Source organism: Stegastes partitus, unplaced genomic scaffold, assembly GCF_000690725.1.
Source record: "Stegastes partitus isolate 25-593 unplaced genomic scaffold, Stegastes_partitus-1.0.2 Scaffold1409, whole genome shotgun sequence".
Lineage (NCBI taxonomy): Eukaryota > Metazoa > Chordata > Actinopteri > Pomacentridae > Stegastes > Stegastes partitus.
The window spans coordinates 63,963-86,851 of NW_007579140.1; the positions used below are offsets into that span (position 1 = coordinate 63,963).

General features: G+C 40.2%; 1 protein-coding gene across 1 annotated transcript in view; it reads left to right on the forward strand.

Annotated features, from left to right (window-relative positions):
• Nucleotides 1–20,056, forward strand: part of cfap46 (cilia and flagella associated protein 46) — a 57,632-nt gene extending 37,576 nt beyond the window's left edge. Inside the window, exons 40-59 of the mRNA XM_008299374.1 lie at nucleotides 206–403; nucleotides 2,077–2,265; nucleotides 2,792–2,908; nucleotides 4,383–4,562; nucleotides 4,753–4,926; nucleotides 6,270–6,367; nucleotides 6,721–6,797; nucleotides 7,472–7,638; nucleotides 7,919–8,025; nucleotides 8,641–8,711; nucleotides 9,200–9,373; nucleotides 12,680–12,759; nucleotides 13,180–13,240; nucleotides 13,651–13,683; nucleotides 14,143–14,236; nucleotides 14,371–14,483; nucleotides 17,896–17,968; nucleotides 18,219–18,355; nucleotides 19,317–19,415; nucleotides 19,658–20,056. Coding sequence (XP_008297596.1) covers nucleotides 206–403; nucleotides 2,077–2,265; nucleotides 2,792–2,908; nucleotides 4,383–4,562; nucleotides 4,753–4,926; nucleotides 6,270–6,367; nucleotides 6,721–6,797; nucleotides 7,472–7,638; nucleotides 7,919–8,025; nucleotides 8,641–8,711; nucleotides 9,200–9,373; nucleotides 12,680–12,759; nucleotides 13,180–13,240; nucleotides 13,651–13,683; nucleotides 14,143–14,236; nucleotides 14,371–14,483; nucleotides 17,896–17,968; nucleotides 18,219–18,355; nucleotides 19,317–19,415; nucleotides 19,658–19,770 — 2,355 coding nt within the window. The 3' untranslated portion in view covers nucleotides 19,771–20,056. The remainder of the gene's footprint in view (nucleotides 1–205; nucleotides 404–2,076; nucleotides 2,266–2,791; nucleotides 2,909–4,382; nucleotides 4,563–4,752; nucleotides 4,927–6,269; nucleotides 6,368–6,720; nucleotides 6,798–7,471; nucleotides 7,639–7,918; nucleotides 8,026–8,640; nucleotides 8,712–9,199; nucleotides 9,374–12,679; nucleotides 12,760–13,179; nucleotides 13,241–13,650; nucleotides 13,684–14,142; nucleotides 14,237–14,370; nucleotides 14,484–17,895; nucleotides 17,969–18,218; nucleotides 18,356–19,316; nucleotides 19,416–19,657) is intronic.
• The last annotated feature ends 2,833 nt before the right edge of the window (nucleotides 20,057–22,889 follow it).

The window sequence follows — 22,889 nt, forward strand, 5'->3', positions numbered from 1 at the left end:
TCGGTGTTTGTCTCAGCCGTTGCAGGCTGGAGGCCCGTCGTAGCACCGTGCTTTCAGCAGATGGTGCTGCTGCTCAGTACAGTACAATCTTTGACATCCAGCCTTCACTGGAAACAAAAGGCACTAAAGCCATGCTTGTTAATCCATCTTTCTGAGGTGGCTTTAGTTGGTTTGCTTTTACACTGGTGTTTTCACCCCCCGCCAGATTCATGGACTGTCGCTGGCAGCCGTGCGGAAGCTGCTGCGCCTGCGACTGGCCCTGGCAGAACTTTGTCTGTCCATGCTGGGAGAGCACTGTGCTAAAGAGACACGCCAAGCTCTGGCCCGGGAGAAGAAGACCCCTGCTGAAATAGCACTGGAGGAGTTAACACGATGCACACCTGAGCCCAACTCTACAGAAGAGGTTAGACAGAAGAAAAACACTTTAAACCTGGACCAAATGTGAAATCTGAGCTCTATTTCAATATGATCAAACATTGCCCTGTAATGCTGACTAATACAATAAATGAACAGATTATGCCAAAGACACACATTCTAACACTATGCATTAATGGAGATTTACTTAATTATAAAGGTGTAGCATCTTCTTTGAAGGATAAGCCTACCATTACTTTTATATTGTCAGCACATCTAAGAGATAAGTCCTGAGTTTGTCCTGCTCACAGCTTACACTTCTATTGCTGTTCAAACACATAAAGGGAATTGATTGATGTAGTTTCTTACAATGACAATGGCCAGTGTAGTTCAGCACAAATCAACACATTTATTCTTTGAGCAGAAGTGTACTTAGTAGACCTGTCTAAACCAGAGTTAACATGGTGCAGTACAGAACTGGCAAAAAAAACATTCTGCAAAACATTAGTTTACATGCCTTTGCAAAACACACATTGAAGATTGATAGAGTTTGGCATCCTGTCAGCCAGAGGATGCTGAAGGTTAGTTTCCTGTCATTGCCACTTGAGGGTGCTAACATGCAATAAAAACAACAGGCGGTTTTGCACTTCATAAGCCCTCGTCTGTGATCAAGTGTGTGGTGGCTCACCAGCAAGCCAAGTGTTTTCTCTCATTTACAGTATTTATGTAGGCTTTCTTCCTTGAGTATTGGGCATAGGAGGGACAGTTATAGTAATCTGTGTGCATAACATTATTTGAGAATTTGCCAAGGTTCATGGATGAACATTCACTCACTTTGCGCTACTCTAAAATGTGTTCTAGAGCTAAATAACACTGACTAATGAGTTTTCTGTTTGTCACTTTACGTGTGGGGCACTTAGTACAACATGTATTGTTCCTGAGATTGCAATTTTGAAACAAAAACAAACATTGAAGTTCCAGATTTGCCAAACATAGCAATTAGACTCTCCTAAAACTCCACTCACTTGACACATACACTATATTAAAGAATTCATTCATTCTGGATGTTCTAATTCCCAGTCAACACATGTTTGTAAAGCACAAAACGCTGTTAGCGGTACCATCGCCCAGAACTTTGAATTGGAAATTGCTCACTTAATGCTGATAATTTACATGAGGAGACTCAGGGAAACTTGCGGACCTATGAGCATGACAAGTGTGTGGTCCTCCAGCAGCTCCCATTGGTCTTTATGAAAAGTGATGATACAATACCATTATTTTATAGTGTGGTACCCCCATTCTGATCTCAATGTCATTCTCTCTTGGTTTCTCTCTCTCTTCCTCCGTCTCTTTATCATTCTTTCTTCATAGTGCAGGGATCAGTTTAGGTTGTGACAAAGTCTAAAACGAGAATGCTTCATGTTTTCCCCACAGACGTCAATCATGCTTCTTCTGAACAACTTTTAGAACCGCTTTTCCTAGTAAAAGATCCTGCCAAAACAGATTAAACCTGCATTACCAGTTGCTTCCAATTGCTCTGTAACGAAGATTTGAACATAAATGAATGGATCCAGTCAAATTTAGAAAAGTCCATCCAAATAAAATGAATTATTATTATTATTATTATTATAAATATCCGTTTATCAGATGTTCATACAAGTAAGTGTTTCGCCGTGACTCATCTCCTCATTTGACCTTGGTTTCCTTGTGTTCCTCACCCAGGAATGGCTGAGTGTGGGCAGAACCTTAGGGCAGATGGCTCTGCACCAGTTGGCAGCGGTCAGCTCTCAGTCTCTGGACAGCATGGAGACCAGAGCTCGCTGCCTGAGCCTAATGGGAAAGTACCTGAGACTCCTGGCTGTGCAGGAGGATCCCCTTTATCTATGTGCTCTCTGGGACACACATAAGCAGGTAGAGGACACAAGTATTCCCATATGAAAACATACCAATACATACGCAACCCTCGGAGGTACGAATGTCAGACCATTTGACTGTAGAAACGCTGTGACTAGAAAATACAACTCTAAGAACACAAAGAAATCTCTCTAGTCATGGAGTCAATCTTTCTTAGTTACTAGAAGACAGAAATACAAATAACGAACAGACCTTTTTTGGTATGTGGATACACATACAGGTGGGTGTAAATTTCACATGAACATTGGTGGGAATACATTAAGCAGGGGACTGGTTTCCTCCCCATAGGAAATTTTTAGCAGCACAACTTAAATTCCTGCATTGTGGTGAATTTAAGTGCACCTGTTTATTGTTTTTCTGCATCACTTTATATTAAAAATACACTGATGTAAAGTAAAGTAAATGTACATGTTGTAAATATTAAGGGGATATACCCTTGCACCTCCCTGAAATCTGCACCTCATGAGAGGATTTTATACTAATCACAGTCATTGTTCTGTGATTTTCAATTAACTTTGTGCAGAAGGAAGCCTGGTCTGATCCTAAAGTCATTTCCACAAAGGAGAAGAGTTCTGAGCAAGACAGTGAATCAAGCCGAAAAGAGCTGGGGATGACTTCTGCCAGAAGTGCTGAGCAGCAGGTACATACCCCCTGACAAGTGACCCCATCACTCCTGACTCGTCTCTAATCTGAGGTCTTTATGCTGAAGTTTCCCTTCACATCTCAGATCTCTTGGGGGGGAACTCTCCCGGCGTTCTGCATAGTTCTCATTTTGAAAGTGAGCACTGAAAGATCAACTATCCACATCAAACGTGGTGCAGAATAAAATGGGAGCAATGTATTATTTATGCAGGAACATTTTGGAATGTTAAGTAGAGTTGTAAAATTGAATTTTGACATAGATGCCTGCTTTGAGATTGACTATGATTAAAACGAAATATATTATTTCTAATATCTAGGTGCCATTTGAGTTTTAGCAGAATGAGATAATCGCCTTCACAGACAGCTTTAATCAGCTCATCTATTGTGCATTTGTCATTGGGGCACTTAAAAATGAATTCCAGACAAAATTAATTTCAACTGTCAAACCTTATGTAGACATAAACTAAAAAAATATAAACTCTGCTTTGCCCACTAAAGTCTTTTCATATATCCTCTACAAAAGTGTAAACATGGACTTAAAAACATTTATTAAAATAGGCAGAACATTGGAAATAGGCTAGAACTGTGAAAAGCAGTAATGCCACAACAGAGCACGTATTGTGACGTTGACTTTCATTGTATGCAAATAAGAAAGTTTTGGCAAATTGGTTTCACAGACTGCTTGATAGTCAGGTCTGTTTCGGGGGCTATTAGAAGATCTGGTGTTAAATTTTACAGCAGATGTAATGCCAACCAATAAAGAAATACCTAGAAAATAGCGTTACGTAAGTTTGACTTAAGGGATGGCTTCACATTTTTCAAGCAGGTCTTAAAACAGTGCTCACATTTGTACCTTTCAAGAGTTATTGATTACTGTAATTGTTCTTCTTGTCTGGACTGCCTGTGAAGAAATCCTTTCTAAATGGAATTCCAATGTAAGTGATGGAATTGTGCAGTTTACTTGCAGCTAATACTATTTGAGGCTTCAACAGTCTTACCCCTTCAATGCACATATAAGAATGTAATTAATGTTTTAAAATAGACTTGAAAAATGTGAATCTGTCCCTAACGTAGAAAGGCTTTTGGTCAAATATATTTGCGACCATGTCATGGATGACTTATGATGACAACTTAGAGAGATATACAGTTTATTGATTGGGTTGTTATTTCTAAGCGCTGGGTGCACTTTCACATAAAAGTTATATATGCCCTGCTGATATTTCATTGTGTAAGGCTTATTGCACACCCTTTGTGACACATTACACTTGTGGCAACTGCCATAGGAAGCTGCACATTTCAAGAATGGTTGGTGTTGGTATGTTTTAATTCTCACATTTTATCAAGAAGCATGTACATGTATGTTTTTCAACTGACTGATCTTATCGACTTATTTGCAATTATTTTCTATCAGTAGTAATATTCATCTCCCTACATATTTGTGTGTGACTGTATTTGTCTTTATTTTGCAATAGAAGAGGAATAAAGCCCAACAACTACTGGTACAAGCCAGTAAAGCACTGACCGAGGCTGTCAGTTTGTGTCTCCAACACAACCTTCCCTCCTCCCTCCTGGCTGATGCCTCTCTAAACCTGTTGGAGTGTCATGGCCAGTCCAACCCTGCAGTGGCAGGCCAATATCTTGCCCTGTTTCAGGTATACTACTGAAGACATTATCTTGAGTGTGCATTGTTTGTAGAATGCGTAAAATTTACATGCGCATCCATTTACATCTGTGCCCTCACAATATATTTTCTCACTTATGTTACTCTTTACGACATCATCATCTGCTGAAATCCATGCTATTACCAGCAGCTCCTTCATCCATCTTCTGCTTTAATCCCAGAGCTGCTGCACTGTTGCTTTGATGGCTGAGGTCCTAAGTTCTGCCTGTGCTGACACCGGAGTGTCCCAGCTCTCTGCTCTGCTCAGCCTCCGCAGGAATCTGCTCCTCTCTCAGGAGGAGAGGCCCAGCAGCCTGCTGAAGGGAGTGGAGGACTCCCTCAACAGCCTCTCCAAGGTACTGGGTCACCAAACAGCCCCCACTCATGATTTATGGATGTTGTCATTGCCAGCTTGGTAAATTCCCTTGATGGGCGGTGGGGTGGGGGCATAGTATTGGTGCTTTGGCCTTTGCTCCAGATGTACTGTAGGATTCCAAAATCACACAGCGTAGTGGAACTGAAAACATACTTGGACTTAAAGGTTGTGATGTGATGTCAAGCCAACATGTCCGATAGCTGGTATTTTAGTAAAACCTACGTCCTTGTGAACAGAAAACCTCAAGAAACATGGTAGGCGTCGTCTTCATTATTATAGTCCTTAGGTTGCATACAGAACCTTTGAACTATCAGAATCACTTGATGTCACTCAAGTATCTGAGAACAAACATAACCCAGCCACAACCATAAGCCCCTGCTAGCTTGATGCAATAAATGGATGTAATGAGTTTTTGTTAATTCGAATAAAAATACCTTTACTTCACCTTTCACTTTCATCCATCTGCTCATGTCTGTTCCGCTTGGTGTGTTTCTGTTTCCATGTTCCATTGGTCCAGGTCCGCTCCAGTCCATTCATGAGCAGGTGAATGATGGATATCACATAGGTCTGGTGTTGCTCCTCAGTACAGAATGATGTGGCTGCAACTCATTATAATTCTGCAAAAGAAAAAAACAAAAATGCTGTGGCGTCTTTGTATTTCTTTTGCCACTCACATTTATTGTGAGCACAGCTAAGTCAAGGTTGAACTCATGATGATGGGAAGAATTGTTTTAGTGCAACATCTGCATGCGGGGGGCTGAGCACTGTCATTAAAATGAACGTTTCACAGAAGAAGAAAAAATAGCAGACCAGCCTTTTTGCACAATCCAACATCCTTAGCAGAACTTACGATTTTCAGTGTGGTCAGTTGCTGCCGGGAAATGGTTGCTGCTGTTTACTGTAGTAAACAAGGTTTTTAAAACAGAGCATAGAGCACAGACAGTGGAAGGGGAGGTCAAAGCTAGTGCTAAAGCACGACGAGTGACAGGACAATACCTGCTCTTGTTAAAATGTGTTATTAGCAGAAACAAACTCTACTTTCACTCTTTTTATCAGCTTAATAGTTAAAGTAACAAATACTGATTGTTTTAATGCATGACACTTCCTGATTGTTTGTTAAGCTCCTCCTGGAAACACAATGAAATCCTGTGGTGTTCCTCTACAGAGTGTATACTTTGCAGGACCTTGTGCAACAGCCACATTTGTATTCTAAGAGCTTACCTTTTATGCTCTCTGAAATTCTTTTATTTGAATAAGGGGAGAAAACAGCTTGTACAGTATACTGCAAAATTTGTGATCTTGAAACTACTTTCGGATTTGCAGGTCTTCAGCCACCTGATCATCAATCCAAATCACCTAAGCATCCTTGCAGAACTCCCACTCAACCTGAAGATCTTGCTGCTTCAGCACTCTGAAGATGGGTAATTTCTTTTTCATCCTTATCTATTTCCCCACTGTATTAGACTTTAGACTTTATTCCGTGTGCTGTAAATTCTGTCCTTTATCTGGCCCTTATAGTATCATAATACATGAGAGAATGATTGCAGGTCACACAAGTCACATTAAGTTCAGGTTTCAATCACATCTTGAGCAGAAGAATCCTGCAGTGTGGTAGATCCGCTATGACAGGACTGATTGTTAAAACTACTCTATTAGCATTTGTGAATGTTGCTTGCAATAAAAGTTGTTGTAAATGAATATGATGCTGTGTTTACAGCATACAGATAACTATTTCTTTATATGTATTTTTAAATGTCGATTGATTTGTTTTCAGGTCAGAACTTTACGGAGCCTTCTATGAGACGACCAAAGCTCCAGAAAATCAAAAAGGAAAGACTACACAAGTTACAGGTTTAGTTCTTTTATAGTTTTAAGCTAATGTTAATATTACAAAGAGCAGTCACACATTCTGCTTATATGAGGGATACAGGCCAATTCAAACATAACATTTATTTTATTTTTGTGTTTATATTATTTTATACCACATCAAATTTGTCTCGTAGCTCCAGGGAATGTGGTCTTCATCACACATGCGTTGTTGTCAGCATTAAAATGAAGCCAGATGAATTTGGAATTACAATGTAGCATTTATCTGCAAGGCAAATGCAAAGTTCAGTTTTAATGAAGACGAGGAGAGAGGGAAAAGGGAAGAAATGTAGAAAAATATCATTTTCCTTTGACCTCTTTGCGACTGGCCTGGCATGGAAACCCAGCTTTCATAAGTCATTACAGCATATTAGCATACAGTGTTACTGGCCCACATGGCCTTTCCTCAGACTAGTCTGAGAGGTTGTAAAGGAAGGGGGAATATGCTGCATCTACACTCATGGCCTGAGAATGAGGGCAAATTCATTAAACAGAAAACACAGTGAAGTAAAAACAAGATAAGGCAGATGAAGAAAGAGGGAGATCTTACAAAAGGAGCATGATGAGGAGGGGTTGGAGGTGCTCACGGGGACCAATTACAACAGCTGTATGTGTCTGTGTATGCATGTCTGATTGTGTGTCAGCTCCTGTTGCTACAGGTACCCTGACGTGCGTGAAGATGGCCAAGGTTTCAGTCTGGCCGCAGGCTCTGCTGGCACTGAGGGAGCAGACTCGGGCCTTTGACCAGGAGACCAGACATGCCCTCTTCAAGGAAGACTCTTGGTGCAGAGTTAAGGGCAGGCTGGAGGCCTCTGAGGAGCATCAGGTGTTTCTCCATCTCTGTCCTGTTCCGGCCTCTGCCCTTTATTCACTCTATTATCTCTATCCACTGCAAGCTTCATAAATAATCTCCCTCCGTTCCAATTATTATCACCTCATTCCTTTTCTTGCTCACTGACGGGACTTGGGACAGCTGATTTTTGCATGCAAGCCATGTGTAGCTGAAAGAAAAATGTGTGTGTGAAAGTAATCAGTGTTTTGAAACAATGATAGTAAACGCCAGCTACTGGTACTACCTTTTCTTCCCTTCTTGCCCCCCAATACAGAAAACTGCAGGCGGAGAAAAGTTAGCACCTTGCTTCAGAGAAATCGTGCAAGACATGGAAGACTATTTGAATCCACTTCTCACACAGTTTGACTTCTCTTGCTTAAGGTGAGCTCCACATTCAGATCAGATTCTCCACTTTGTCCTCTACAAAGGCTTGAAAAATTTCGTTTAGCTTTCTTCGCCTGAGGAAGGAAGCGTTGCCACTTTGAAGTCAAGATTTTTAGTGTTTAGAAGTCTGCGGTTACGTATCAAAGGAACTTTTGCATGACAGTGGTGGGTATGGTTTGAATTATGCACAGTTCACATTTCTGTGAACCTACTGTATGTTACCTTGTTTATACTGTATACCACACGTCTTTCTCACAGCTTGACTTGTCAGACATAGGTGTTTCACTGCTTGGATTCTGATTTTGCACATCTTACCTGTTTCTAAATGATTTCGAGCCACTGTTAACTGTAGTTGTTGCAAGTTATGTTCCCTGTGAGAAAAGTCCATTCAAGTGTGCTCAGCAAACTTGTGTGGATATTTATCCTGATCAAGTTTCTTCTTTTTTTTAATAAACACAAATGCATGCTACCATCTTACACAAAGCAAGTGCTGCAGGCCTGTATCTTTTGCAACTTCTTGCAGTGTGTTGTTTATGTCTATCTTATGTGCTTATCCAACATAAGATAGTGTAGTCCTACTGATCCTCATTTGTACTTATCTCCAACCATCAGGCCACAGGCTGCATCGCTACCAGTCCCTGAAATGATCAAAGGAAAAGATAAAGAGGAGAAAGGGAGCTCAGGTAAAGTCACTCTACATTGGATGTGTGTCTGACTCCCTAAGGGCACTGTGGTTATCTATACAATGCATCATATGATCCACTATTGCAATGTCTGCTGGGATTCATGTATGTTGTGGGAACTGGCAGCAACAGGTTTCTTTGAAAACAGGCTGCAGTTCCTCCACCTCAGTCCAGTGTTGTTGCTGTAATAATGGTTTTATGTGCTACACAATAGTGTTCACACACACAACATGATAACTCAGCACTTATACAAAGGAGAGTATAGTACCACTAAACTGTATTTCAAATAATTAACAGTCCAAATTATTGAAACAGTCACACTGTATCAGGTGTAGCATCAGCTGTGCACTTCATAAGTGGAGCTATAATTCCTTAAAAAATGTTGCACCAAAACATCTTAAAGATTTTAGGTAAAAAGCATTTACACTGTTGTAAAATATATAATACATGTAAAACTCATTGTGCTTTTATGTGTGTGGTATCTACAGCTAAATTACCGCCGGAAGCAGGGGAATATGTGGTAATACTGGCAGACAGGAAGCTGCTGGAGTTGCCGCTGGAATCCTTGTCCATCCTGCAAGAGGAAGGCCTGAGTTCTGTGTCACGAGACTTTTCTCTCCAGCTTTTCTACAGTCGCCATCATAGAGAAGAACCACAGAAAGGTACCGAAGTAGACATAAATACATATTAAAATATTTATGAGCAACTACCTAGAGATTCCTAACCATTCCCAGGAACCTGAAACTTGTCAGAGATTCCTATTATTATGCAATCAATTAGCACTCTGAACCCCAAGCAATTTGTGGGCTTTTTTTTTTCCTCCTGTCATTCCCTGTGGGCTCATTTTTCACTGCAAAATAAAGTCCTGCATCTCTATGGAAACAGAACAACCAGGACTAAAAAGTAAGTGAACTCATAAGGGTTTTTTGTACAGTATGGCACAGTTATGATGCCATAAATTAAAAAGAAAAGAAAAGTAGAATTTCTTTTTACAATAATTGGAGAGCATGGAATTAATTCGGTGGTTAGCACCATTGCCTCGCAGTAGAAGGTCGCCGGTTCACGTCCCAGTGAGGACACCCGGGATCTTTCTGCGTGGAGTTTGCATGTTCTCCCTGTGCAGCGTGGGTTCTCTCCAGCTTTGTCCCACAGTCCAAAAACATGTTGAGGTTAATTGGTGATTCTAAATCGTCCGTAGGTGTGAATGTGAGTGTGCTTGGTTGTCTGTCTCACAAAAAAACATAAATTTACGATGCACAGACATATACACACAAATACACAGGATTGTTCATATACATATGAAGATCGAAATAAAACAACCAAATATTGTGACGTCTAGTTTTCACTGTAACCAAAAAGCATAATTAATGCAGTCGCAGATTGTACTACACAGATACAAATGGCACAAGTTATAAAATAAAAGTGGTGGCAATCAATTTTAGTGGCTTTTAGGAGAATTTCTCCTTAATATTCATTCAAACTCTTCTTACTGTCCTAATTAGACACCATGTTTTACATTTTTACAATACAAGCACTTTTTTAATTGCCTGAAGACTTTTTTTTAATTACACCTACGCTCATTTATTTTCTCTAATCTCTTTTTAAAGCAATGAACCATGTTATCTTTGTCAGTATGCACTATAACTTGCTCATACTTATTTTGATGCAATACAGTCAGTGGTAAATTAAGTAGGAATAAATGCAGTTCTCACCAGTTTTCCCAGTGCCAATCAAGAAACAAACTAGGACTTTTTTTTACGAAAGAAGATGAGCTGCAACTAAAATTTCAAATGTGTTTTTAATGTGGCCAACCACAGAGTCACAGATACTGTAGAATGAGAGAAATGAGACAATGCGGTGTAATTGCCTTATCCATCAAACAGAGAGTGGGGTTTAATGCACAAGTGGATGTTTGCATCGCATAAGTCCTCATCATATTTGAGTAAATAATGGCTCACAGTTACTAAAGCGTCCTGACGTCAGGTATTAGACTGCAGGCAGCCATCCATAGAAATGGAATTTGTTCAGTAGAGAAAGGTCATTTCACATCCTGCTGGCATGCAGAACTTCATGCAGACATCCGTGAACACCGCAGCCTGCATCTCTAAAGTGGATGTCCATTAACTGTGGCCATTTTGTTGTGCCTGCTAGAACAATTTAGAATCACGACTACAGGTTTGATTGTGCAGGGGTTGGTGGTGTTCATGGGTAACTGTTGACCGGGCAAACCACGCTTTAAATTTAAATGACAGCAATTGCTCAAGCTGTGCGCCAAAAACACAAAACCGGATTATAACAGAAAGGCTGTGAGACTCTGAAGATTTACCCTGTTGGAGGAAGAATGGTGTCGTTCGTGGACGCTGTTGGAACAAAAAATTGATTGTTAACGCAGACTTTTCTGCAACTGGACCCAACAATGTCCAACCTTTTCTTTTTCTTTTGTCTCCAATGAAAAAAAAACAACAACTTTACTTTGTTGTTCTTTAATCTCAGTCTAAAGTAAAAGTATTGGTCACATGTAAATCAATATCATGGTAGCTGTGAAGCTGTAAAGCACTTAACTTTATTCACAGCTTCCATCCCATCAGGCCGCTCTCCAGTCGAGGGGTTTTATTTTGAAGGTGTGCTGTGAGCAGGAGAGCCCAAGAAAAAAATCAGATTGTTTTTTGGCAGCGATGTTTCCATCCTTCAGGGAATAATACACATTAATATTTTAGAAAGAAAAAAAGGCGTAGAAAGAGCACTGAATATGATCTTGCAGACATCTCTACCTTTTTAAAGGTTGAATCATGTGCATCACTTGAGTCGGTGTTCAAAGGTCACTGTTAAGCTTGTGCGAGTGTGTATGTTTGTGTCACTTGACACTTTTATATGCCAAAGACAAGAAAATACAAGAACATGCTTATCTTCTGAGATCTTTTGTTGTCTGGATCAAATACATGGGTGATAATGAGACTACAAAAAAGAGGATTTTTTTTTTCTGGATGTCATTAACATAATTTTGACATCTACAGTTTACCATTGTGTCAGGAAGATATAGTGCCTGAAACCACTTCTGAAAGGGCTATTTATTATTCTGTGCAGCGCTTTGCATGAAGTCCACTCAGGATGAATTAGCACAAGCTATAAAAAGATTGCCTTCAGGTGGGAAACTCTTCCATTGGTATGAATCTGTTCTCATTGCCTCAAATTTTACTCTTAGATTGTTTTAAGTGTGAATAGAAAATGATTTAGGCTCGACGTACGTATGTGATACACAGGTTTTGTTTATTGCTGGAATTTTTAAATCTTGAGTGTTCTAATGGGTAGAATTAACCACGTTAGGCACTTGTTTAGCAGAGGGCTAAAGTAAAACACACTGATGTCATGTAGGCAGTGATGTTGCATGGACTGTAAGAAGTGCAGCATGTCTACAGATGTTAACAAAAATGCTAAATGTCCTCTAGTGTTTTTTCACCTTAACATGCCCATGTGGTGTCTTTAATCTGCTGGAGGACACATCATGAGCAAAAACAAGCAGTCTACTCAATGGCTGAATATTTACATCTTAAAACTCCAGAGTACCACTGACAGTTTAAAAAACATGGATTCAGACTTTTTGGCTCGAGTGGTCCACAGCATTGGACCCATTGCTGGGTCAACAGATGGAGTCCCCTCATAAATCCTTGCCTTAAATTACAGAAAAATGAAAAAAAGCCTTTGCTTTGTCTGCAACTCAGGGTTTACTCAACCCACTTTAAATCTAATTAATGTGGTAATTAAATTGAGAATCAATTCTTAATCACCAGTCGATGCTTTGATTTGCAGAGGGTAACAGGTGCCAGGAGGAAACTTCTTCAGTCACCAGTAAATGTCATTGATTTTGCAGATACTGAGGAAACTTCATTTCTTCTATTACCAGTCCAAACGCTGTGTAATCTACCCCGCAGACAAGTGTATGTGTTAATTCCGCTCCCTGTTTGTGGCAGTTGAAAGTGACAACAAAAAGGAGACCAAAGGTGGCAAGGGAAATAAGGGGAAGGGAGATCAAAGCCAAGCCATCAAAGCGGTGAGTTCAGTAAATTAATCTGGGCCTGCCAGATACAGACAGCAACATTACTTTTACCTGCTGTCAGCACTGGCAATTATTAAAGTTCCTCCCGCCTCTCTTTTAAGTGTGGTTTTTCAATCAATTACATAATGTGTTTTCATAAAGATCCTATTTCTAGCTTCGTAGCATTTAGCCGCCGTCATGCACCGCTTGTGTTTTTTCTTTTCCCTTCGTTTTTTTGGTTCGATTTCATTTGCTCCGTCTTAAAATCCACTTGTATTTTCTGTCTTGTACCTATTTGCAGACATATATGTGCTATAGATGATATTTGCATGTGTTTGTGTGCCTTACATTTCATTTATTTACTTCTAATTTGTATGCTTTGTTTAGCTGTGCTTGCTTGAAGCCATGATAACTAAAATGTTGTTGTTTACACAGATGCCTACCAATCAAGCGCCGCCTTTTTACACCATCCCAATGGACACACACAACTTCAAATGTATCTTTTTATGAGGATGTCCTTTCACAATTACTTTTGCTAAGTATTATGTCTAGCCAGCGTGGGTTCTCTCCGGGTTCTCCGGCTTCCACACAGTCCAAAAACATGTTGAGGTTAATTGGTGATTCTAAATTGTCCGTAGGTGTGAATGTGAGTGTGCTTGGTTGTCTGTCTCTAAGTGTAGCCCTGTGATAGACTGGTGACCTGTCCAGGGTGTCCCCTGCCTTCACCCTGAGACAGCTGGGATAGACTCCAACCCCCCACAACCCTAGTGAGGATTAAGCGGTGTATAGATGATGGATGGATGGAATATGTCTACCTCTGTATGTTAGATTATGTATTTCCTGCGGGTCCTATAATCGAATTGTACCCTTTTACATGTATCATTATTCTTAACTTGCCATTTGAAGATATTGTCAACCCTTACAATGGAGGCCATTTAGGTAAGTAAATTGAACTGATTTAGACGAATTACATGTATTTGGCAGAGAATGATTCAATATGTACCGTACATTACATGCTTAATACACTTATTTATTGGTGTGTTTTTGCTGAAGGTGGAAATGTAATAGGTAGCAGATAAAAATGCTTGCTTAAGTGCAACGACAGTATGGCTCTCGCAGCTTTCATTTTACATTCTGTATGGGTGATGTGAACTGCAGGAGCAGTGGTGGAAGTTCTGAGGTTCAAAAGCTAACTTCTACAGTGATTAATGTTCTCTTTGAACCTATTACAGCCACACATTGCTACTATACAGTCGCTCTGCATATGTCTTCTCCTCGCCACAAGGTCTCTTAAAGCATGAATATTAAAATTTTTAAAAAAAATCCTTCTTTTGTGGCCTTTTCTAAATCCAGATGCAAGGGTTTATATTTGTCTGTTGTTGTCTCTATAAGGCGCAGGAGGGAGCAGTCTGAGCATGAGGATGAAGGAGATTTTGGAAACACACAGCCAGCATTTCACCCATTTGTGGGAGGGCAGCAAACAAACACCCAGGTCTGAATCTTTATGTCGAGCAACAGCGTTCTTCTTTTCATGTTTTTTGCACTAAGCAGGCTGACAGCTTACTGTATTTATTACATTACAATGCACCCCATCACTTCTGCTAACACATCATCTTATCTGTCAAGTATGTCTGAGCTGGAGCAGGTGCTGTGCAGATGCAGTGCCTTTATTTACCTGGGGATGGAGCGCTTATTGGCAAACATTCCACCTGCCAAACTAGCAGCCCTCAATCTGTCTGGTACTGTAAACTAATACACCACAGCCTGCTCAACATCTGCATATGAATACTGAATGGACATAAAAAAAAAAATACATTAAAACTCAACATTAACGTTCTTCCCTTATATAAAGATCAAAAGAAAGAGAGCCACAGAGAACCAGCCTATGTCATTAAATGTCTTTAGCACCTGACGTCCCCATTTGTGTGCCAGAGTTTATGAAATCACAAGGTCTGGGTATTCTAAAGCATTTCAAATAGGTTGAAAAATACTGTAATGAATGAATGACTGAAATCCGCGGCAGAGCTGTTTGTGGATTATGTAAGCAGTAAATTCAACAGAAGGCTTAATCTCTTCAAACACATCAATCTTTCATCCGCTGAGTGGGTATATATAGAAATATTCCTGAGCTGCAGCAAGAAATCAATGAGGTTTTACTATTGAATACTTGCCATAACATTTCGATAACTTCACTGAGCGTCTTTAAAAATAATGTAGGTGAGGAAATCTGTTGAGGTTTAATGATTCTGAATTTTACACGTGGATCTGATTTGAAAAGCAGTTGTAAATTGATTAAGAGTCCAACAATGGCTGATTCTTTTTAAAATGCTCTGACAAGGTAAACTTGTGGAAATGTAGCTTAATGTTAGGTAACAAGGTTGCTGTGATATGTTTTAGATGAGGGGCATTGGGATCATTGTCTGAAGTCATAACAGCTAACAGCTCTGGTGGCATAAATCAAAGCATTTTAAGGCATATTCGCTGAATCATTTTAAACTAAAGTCACTGTTGTCTCAGCTGATTAATGACTTGAGAAATAAATCAAGCGTGTGTTTTCAAGCCTCTTTGATAAAGCACAAACCAATCTTTAGGTCTTGTTTTTTCTTTCTTTGAGTTGTCTTAAAAGAACTCCTGGCTGTTGTAATTTATTTACAGTCAGGGGACAAGAAAACTCCAAACTTGTCTCCCCTTTCTCACTTATTATAGAAGGCTTCTTCCCTCCTTCAGATACTCTTTAAATAAATGATAACCTGCCCCCAAATCGCCTTTCAGCTCTTCACACCTTCAAAAGAGATTTCAAAAAACAACCACGGCTTCATCTTCATGGCCTCTCTCCTCTCTTTCACCAGCAAACAAAGGTAGTCTGAGCATGGGCGAACTTTCTTTCCAGTGTGATTGGCAGCGTGTCAGGTTGGCCTCGCGCGTTGCCCCAGGCCAGACATACTGTATGATCTGCTAACTATAGTGTGACTGACACCATGGTCTGAATTCCAGCTGTTACTTCACCACACACCAGATCACTGATGCTTAATTGGCCATCAGGATATGATTAGGTGATGGCAGATTTGTGTTTCTCAGAAAAAAAAAAAAAAAAAAGGTGTCATACAGAATGTGCGGCACCATCTGCACTCATTTCTTATCAGGGAATCGTGTTACTTTATCACTTCATTTTTGTCTTCTTAAAGGTCCCACATGGTGAAGAACTATTTTTACTGGCATTTGTATATATAGGCTTGGTCGTGGAAAAAATAAAAGCTGTGAAAACTACTGCTGTTACTCTAGACCTCCCTCAACTAAATGCTTCCCAGACTTGCAAGCCAGTAAGAATCAAGTAACCAATTGTCTTACCTTGGAGCCTCCTGCTTCCAAGGCGAGATGCTTCACAGTTTGCCAGGTTTATTTACTTTTTTTAGAGCTGTTTCTGCTAACTCTGGTATGATTTGCTCACGCCTGAGACATTATAGATTGGCTGCAAGAGTGAACACAAAAGTCTTTGTGCACTCCCACCACCTGATGATCGATCCAGTGGATTGCTTTCATTTTTGATAGCAATGTCAGCACAACAATGGAAAAATCCTGAATATTAGCCTGTGTACAGCTACTGTGACTAACATTAGCATTAGCTTTGATTGTATGTCCACAGTTCAGAGCTGTGGACATTATAATGCCCAGAAATGGTGGAAACTTTAAAACTTATTCAAAACCAATATATTAGAAGTGGGAGGTTACTGTCTATTTACACCACCTTCAGTGCTTCAGTACAACTGAAACTCAGCTGCTGTCAGTCTTTCATGCCTGTCTCTGTCCTGCTCTATATGCTCACCTATGCTAAACTTTAACACAGCCAAATTCCCAATGAAACTCATTTACATTTGTTCTGTTTCTGTCAGACGACTCAGCAAGTATGAACTAGACAGAAACACAGTCCATTAAGCCTACTTGTTTAACAGCAGTCACTTAATAGCTGCCACTCTGCACCGCTGAAATACTTATGTTATCACTGAGAAAATCACCATACACATAATCCTCTTCCATAAGAGACTGTTGACAGCAGCAACTGAGTTGCATTTAAAGTTACAGACACTGAAACAGCCCGTTTAGAACATAACTAAAACCAGAGAGTATACAGCCATAATGAATAAACCAGCTTTGCAGTATTTTGATATGAAGATTGAAAGACACGTGTGAGACTTTATTATCAGGCATTTAAAATGATATATAAAGTCTTTACAACTCACTTTACAACTCTATGCATCTTCATGACTTCTTTCTTGTAAACCTTCTTTCTTTTAAAGTTGTGAAGAGCTGAACATTAGTCTGAACAAAACATCTCAACATTGCTTTGGTGATGCCTGTACATCTGAGAGATGACATGGACTGCCATTCAAAATCTCAAACACCTGTGGAGCCCAGTGTAGGCAGTAGCAGTGTCTTGCGCCAGACACAGACATGATTATTACTAAATAGTAAGTCAGTATATAACTACAAGGCACTGCCTAACCTTGCTGCCTTGGAGAAGATGGTGGATAGCGGATGACCTCGCTGACACGCACCTTGTGGCAGACGAGTGCCAGCTTTTCACACCCACAGGTCTAGCCCAATTTCCTGTGCGCTCATAGACAGATGGACTGTGTCAAAGTAATAGTGTTTCTGCACTGGAGGGTCCTGCTAAAAGCCTCTTTGACTCTGTGCCATGACCTTCTGCCGCAATATTCTCCTATGTGTTTCTTCTACTTCTGTAAAGGACATTGAGAACTTCATCTGATCTGATGAAGGGTCACGGTTAAATGTCATGCTTGTATTTTTAGACAGAGCAAGTGTAGAGGCTCTTTCTTGGACTAGGAACTGGTGGAAAACAAATACAGCCAAACGTAACAAAAAGGCTCCCTTTGGGATTTATCATGAAGTCAGTATTTGAACTTCATAACCTCGTGTACGTCATGCACAACTCAGCATTAGTTTGACACAGACAGATAAAGACACAGTTGATCTATAATTCTTTTTGGTACAGAGAGAAGAAGAACAAAAGAAAGGAGAAAACACCATAACATACCATTAGCTTATCCTTTAGAGGGTCACTGGGGATACCCACTTAGAGGAATATTCATTGTTCTGTTGCTAGATAATGATAATGATGTTTGCTGTCCTCAGAGTGCCACATGACTCTGCTCTTTGACCGGATTCAGAACAATGCTGGCATTCTCCATCAGTCAATGCAAAAAAGGTAACAAAACAGCTTAATTGAATTAACCTCTAACTGTTTTGTTTTTGTACTTATCTGTCTTCTCATTTCATTTCTGTCATGCTTTTGCCTCCCTAATTAGCTTTACTGGACCCACTAACACTAGTGACAGTCAATATCTTTTTTTCTTTTTGTCTTTGGCAGTATTTCAGTTTTTTTGGTTGGTAGTTGATAGGGACAGGGCTTCCCCTCTTTTTGCCTTTAATAATCTCACCATTTCTCTCCTCTGCAGCGCAGGACAGCTTGCCCTGGAGAATCCCAGGGAGACTGCTCTGTTGTTGAGTTTGGCAGGTGTTGACTGTGTCGTCCTCAACCAGTGGCACAGCAGCCTTCAGCAGAACACGCATAGCATGGCCGCTGTTCTAGACAGTAGGTTTTAAACACACATTTGAAATGATAACGCCTTTAGTAAATGTATCATTACAGTCATCCAGCGTTGGCCAAGCTACTTGGAAAGTGTCGCCAGCCAGATTACCATTAACTCTACGTTACATTGATTTCTCCCAGAGAAATGTAGCAAGCTAAGCTATACCAAAAGGGCAGAAGTAGTTCACTACATCAGAAGCTTATTTATTTATCTATTTACTTCCTTTAATTTCTATTCATTTGCTGCCTTCAGACAGTGAAGAACACATAGCCAGCCAGTAGTTAGTTGGTATTTGCACACTGCACTTGGGATTGCCACATGATGTCATTGTCATATCGTCTTCGTGTCCATGTATAGCAGTGATGGTACAGATACTTAGATTTATTGCAAATCGCACCGAATGCTATGCTGTGTACGGAGCCCTGCAAGGTTCCCAGACAGAATTTGTGTCTTGCGTTATCCCCCATTACTTTTGTGTTCCTTCTCAATACCTTTTGCATAGTCTTGCTGTAGGTTTCTGTACGATAAGGTTCACATTGCCCAGCAATACATTTTGCTTTATCTCACATTACTTTTACATCATGTAAAGTGTCTCTCCTTCAGGTCTCTACTCTGAAGAGTGGTCGTCTAAACCGATGCATTAGAACTGGACTGGACCAGGAAAAAAAACGTTTATATGGATTTTTGGAGAATATTAAGCATATTACAAAGTAACACAAAACTGTTGCAAGGGAATGCAAAAGCCTTACGTGGTCACATAAACCAAAAAACCATTATTGCCACACTACTATGAAATCTACTTACTTCCCTACTTGTAGCGATTACACTCCTCATCACTGCTGTCAATCTAATACACTGTCATTTAGCAATTTTAAATATTTATTTTCTGCCTGTGGGCATCATTAGAATTGATGTAAATATAGAAACAGTGATACATTCTGCGTGTGTCTCCATGTGTTGTAGATATACTGAGGGCCAGACAGACCTCTGGACAGGCCGTCCATGCCCTGAGGAAAGGGAACGCTACAGAGATCCAACATCACAAGGTCACAGGATCATGTGGTACTGTATATCCAGCTCGCAACCTCATTTAGCTTCACATTTTCATTTCTATTCATTGTAAACGCATTCAGTTTGCATAATCAGACACCCATACATCTTTCTGTGTGACGCCTGGGCTACTTTGCAAAGAGAAAACACGTGTAGGATAACTGTAATCACGAATCCAGCTGAATATAGCCTGGCTGTGTGTAGAAAGCACAACACAATATAACCATTTCACATATTTCCTGCTTCCTCTGCAGATAAAGTGCTTCTCACCGACTCAAAGGAAGATGAGGATCACCACAAAATAGCTCTTGCACCATCAGCCTTCAACTGCATTCTTTATGGACTTCCTAACCTAGTAGTCATGTAATATTCCGTACATCCTACTTCTGATCTACATTTCATAGATGAAGACGATTACAGGCGTACATGGCAGGTGGCTTTACAGATATCACTATATTTTTAAAAAAAAACAAAGCTTCTGTTGTATGCGGGGTTTAAATATTTCATTAAAGATGAGCCTTGATTCTTTACTGACATTCTCCACTTTGTAATTTTATGAGAATACAGACTAAAAATATTAATTATATATTTTTTACGATACACAACAGACGTAAAATACGATATGCAACATGCTCAACCCTATAAGCTAAAGCCAGAGCTTTCAGTGCTGGGGCAGGTAGCTTATAGAGATTTGCCCCATACATGTCTTGCATTATTAAAATGTGCTACTTTACATTGCAATGATAAGTTGTACCTATGGGATTGCTGCCCAGAATGTACTGTCCACAATGGTCACAATGACAACCAGTTTTTCACTAATAGAAGTCAAACAAATTGAACTTGAGAAACGATTTTGGATCAAATAAACACTTTGACAGGTCCGAACCAGAAAACAGTGGCTTATAGTCAGTTACACCCTACAGTGTAGTCATGCAGCTTCGTCTTTCAACTCTATTTACTGCAGTTTTTTTCTTTTTTCTTCACATGTAACATGAAATAAACTCAACGACCTCTGTTTGGTTGACTTTACCTGAGAGAGGCTGGGTTCATTCTCTCATTAAAATAACAGTAAAAATAAATGTAATTGTCATCATTTTAATTTAGTGAATGCATTTATCAGACATTGAAGTGCACAAAATATGATTTTTCCTAAATGGCAAACACACCCCTAGTATGCGCAGTGGCTTACATGTTTCCCTGTATATTCAAATTTTCTCTACTTTTATTGAGTCCGAACAGATTTGGGTCTATGAACCGCTAGTGTAGAGGTGACAGTGGAAGAATTAGAAGATTAGATTGACATTTTAGGAAATAAGCTACTTTACTTTCTTGCTAAGAGTTACAAATACAACATTAAAACAAATGTTGCAATGCAAAGTTCTGCCCGGGAGACTGTGAATCCCAGTATTTATGTGGATGTTTCTCATGTGCCATCCACCTAAACATTGTTACAGACCAAACACATCCCATGGCAGTGGCACAATGTGACAGGAGCAGACTCCCCTAGCAGCACAGCTCTGCTCAGGAACAGCTAGAGGAACATAACCAAGAGCCCAAGTTGCTGACCCAGTGACCTAACTCTTGAAATTCCAATCCATTCTATGAACCTGATCTAAACAGGCCCCACAAACCCAAAAGAACCGAGGATCTGCTGCTAACGTTAGCGACCGGACACCACAGAACACCCCCAAAGGTTTCATGTCTATGGACCAGACGACTGGAACTGCTTTGGTGGCACAAAGGGGACGCACACAGTATTAATCAGGTGGTTTCAGTGTTGTGGATGACTGGTGCATGTGCAGTAGCCAATTTGAAGCGAGTGGCAGCAGCTGGTTAGCTATGGAAACACTGCACTATTTCTAAAGCCCACTAATTAACACATTAAAACTCATTATAAAAACAAGAATTTCTGCACCTGGGCAAGAAGAATCTTATCACATAATGCTCTCTGTATTGCTGGGCTTTTTGTTTGACTTAAATAAGGAAAAGAAACTGTCAATTAGTGAGCTTTAGACGAGATGGTAGATTGTTTTTCTTGCTTTGGGTTTGAGCGAGGCTGGCTGATTTCCCCTGTCTCCAGTCTTTATATAAAGTAAAGCTAAGAGACTGCAGGCGGTAGTTTCATATTTAACATACAGATTTAAGAACAATGTCAGTTTTCTCATCTGAAATTACCAAGACAACAAAATTCAGTGATTTCAAATGAATACCTCAGCTTTGTGAATCACACGGTTCTTTGGTTTGATTTTGGTGACAATATATTTGTGCTCCTAAATGATGTTTGAGCATTTGAATTACTTCCGTTTACCCTAAAGACATCAACTGTTTTCTCTCTGTCTGTCACAGTGAACTCCTCAAAACTGCACAGAAACAGTGAAGTACTTCAGTTGTGTGTTACAGTGGAGAGAGGACGGTGCTGTAGACACGTCTGGTGAACAAGAGGGGGTAAAAGAGCACAATGGATCCATATTTGTTTCCTGAATGGACTCCAATATAACTAATATTGTGCTTATTTCTTTGTGACTGGTCTCATTTTGCTGCCTTGTCAGATAACAAATTTGTGTTGAATTAGCTTGTCTCAGACTCTTTGTCCTTACCAACATTCATATGTCAAGCCCAAATGTTGCCTCCTGATCAGATATTGTTGATGCGATTACAGAGCCTCTCCCGTGAAGGCACACAAGCTCTGCAGTAGTTCTCATGCAGTTTATAACAAAGTGCTGATTATAAAATAGCATTTTAAAAATGATTGTTTCAGCTCGTGCCGCTGATGTGTGAACAGCTTGTTCTTTAGCTGGTGACATTCAGAGTGATTTGCTGGACAAGGTTTTTTGTTGTTGTTGTTCCCCTTATTCTGATACATCACTGTTGCTAACTGTCTGTCTCAGCGCCTTTTTGTCCTTCCACCCAGGGACAAGTTGACTTTTCACCCCTCAGGGCAGCCAACAGATGTCTCTCTCTTCCTTTTGCTTCATCGCACACATGCACACACACACTGTATCATGCACACACCATTTACATGTAGATCTAACAGCTTTAAGAGAACACAGTTACACTCATTTCAAAACTGATTAAACATTATGAATATTAACACACACCAGCCAGAGCATGTTCCTCTGCAGCCTGTTGTTTGACCTTTAAAAGCTCAATATGTATGTAAGTAGGTCAGAGAGAGCTCTTCGCTGTGCAGCAGATTTATCGCACACTGGAGGCAGCTGGGACGGGAGGCAAGAAGTCAGAGGCCCGGGAGATTATTCACACACTACTGCAGGTAACACTAAATCTTGGGGATAAACCCTATCAGCATCATCACCACTGCGTCTCTGGATAAAGCTCTGCTGGGGTAAATATTGGCATTTGGGTTAATAAAGAGGAAGAGTCTTGATAATGAGCTGCTGAGTGTCTAAGAGGACGTGGGTGGTAGTTCTGCATTTACTCTGTCTCGGTGATGGCGGCGTGTGAACCAAGGTGTGTAAACTGTGGCAA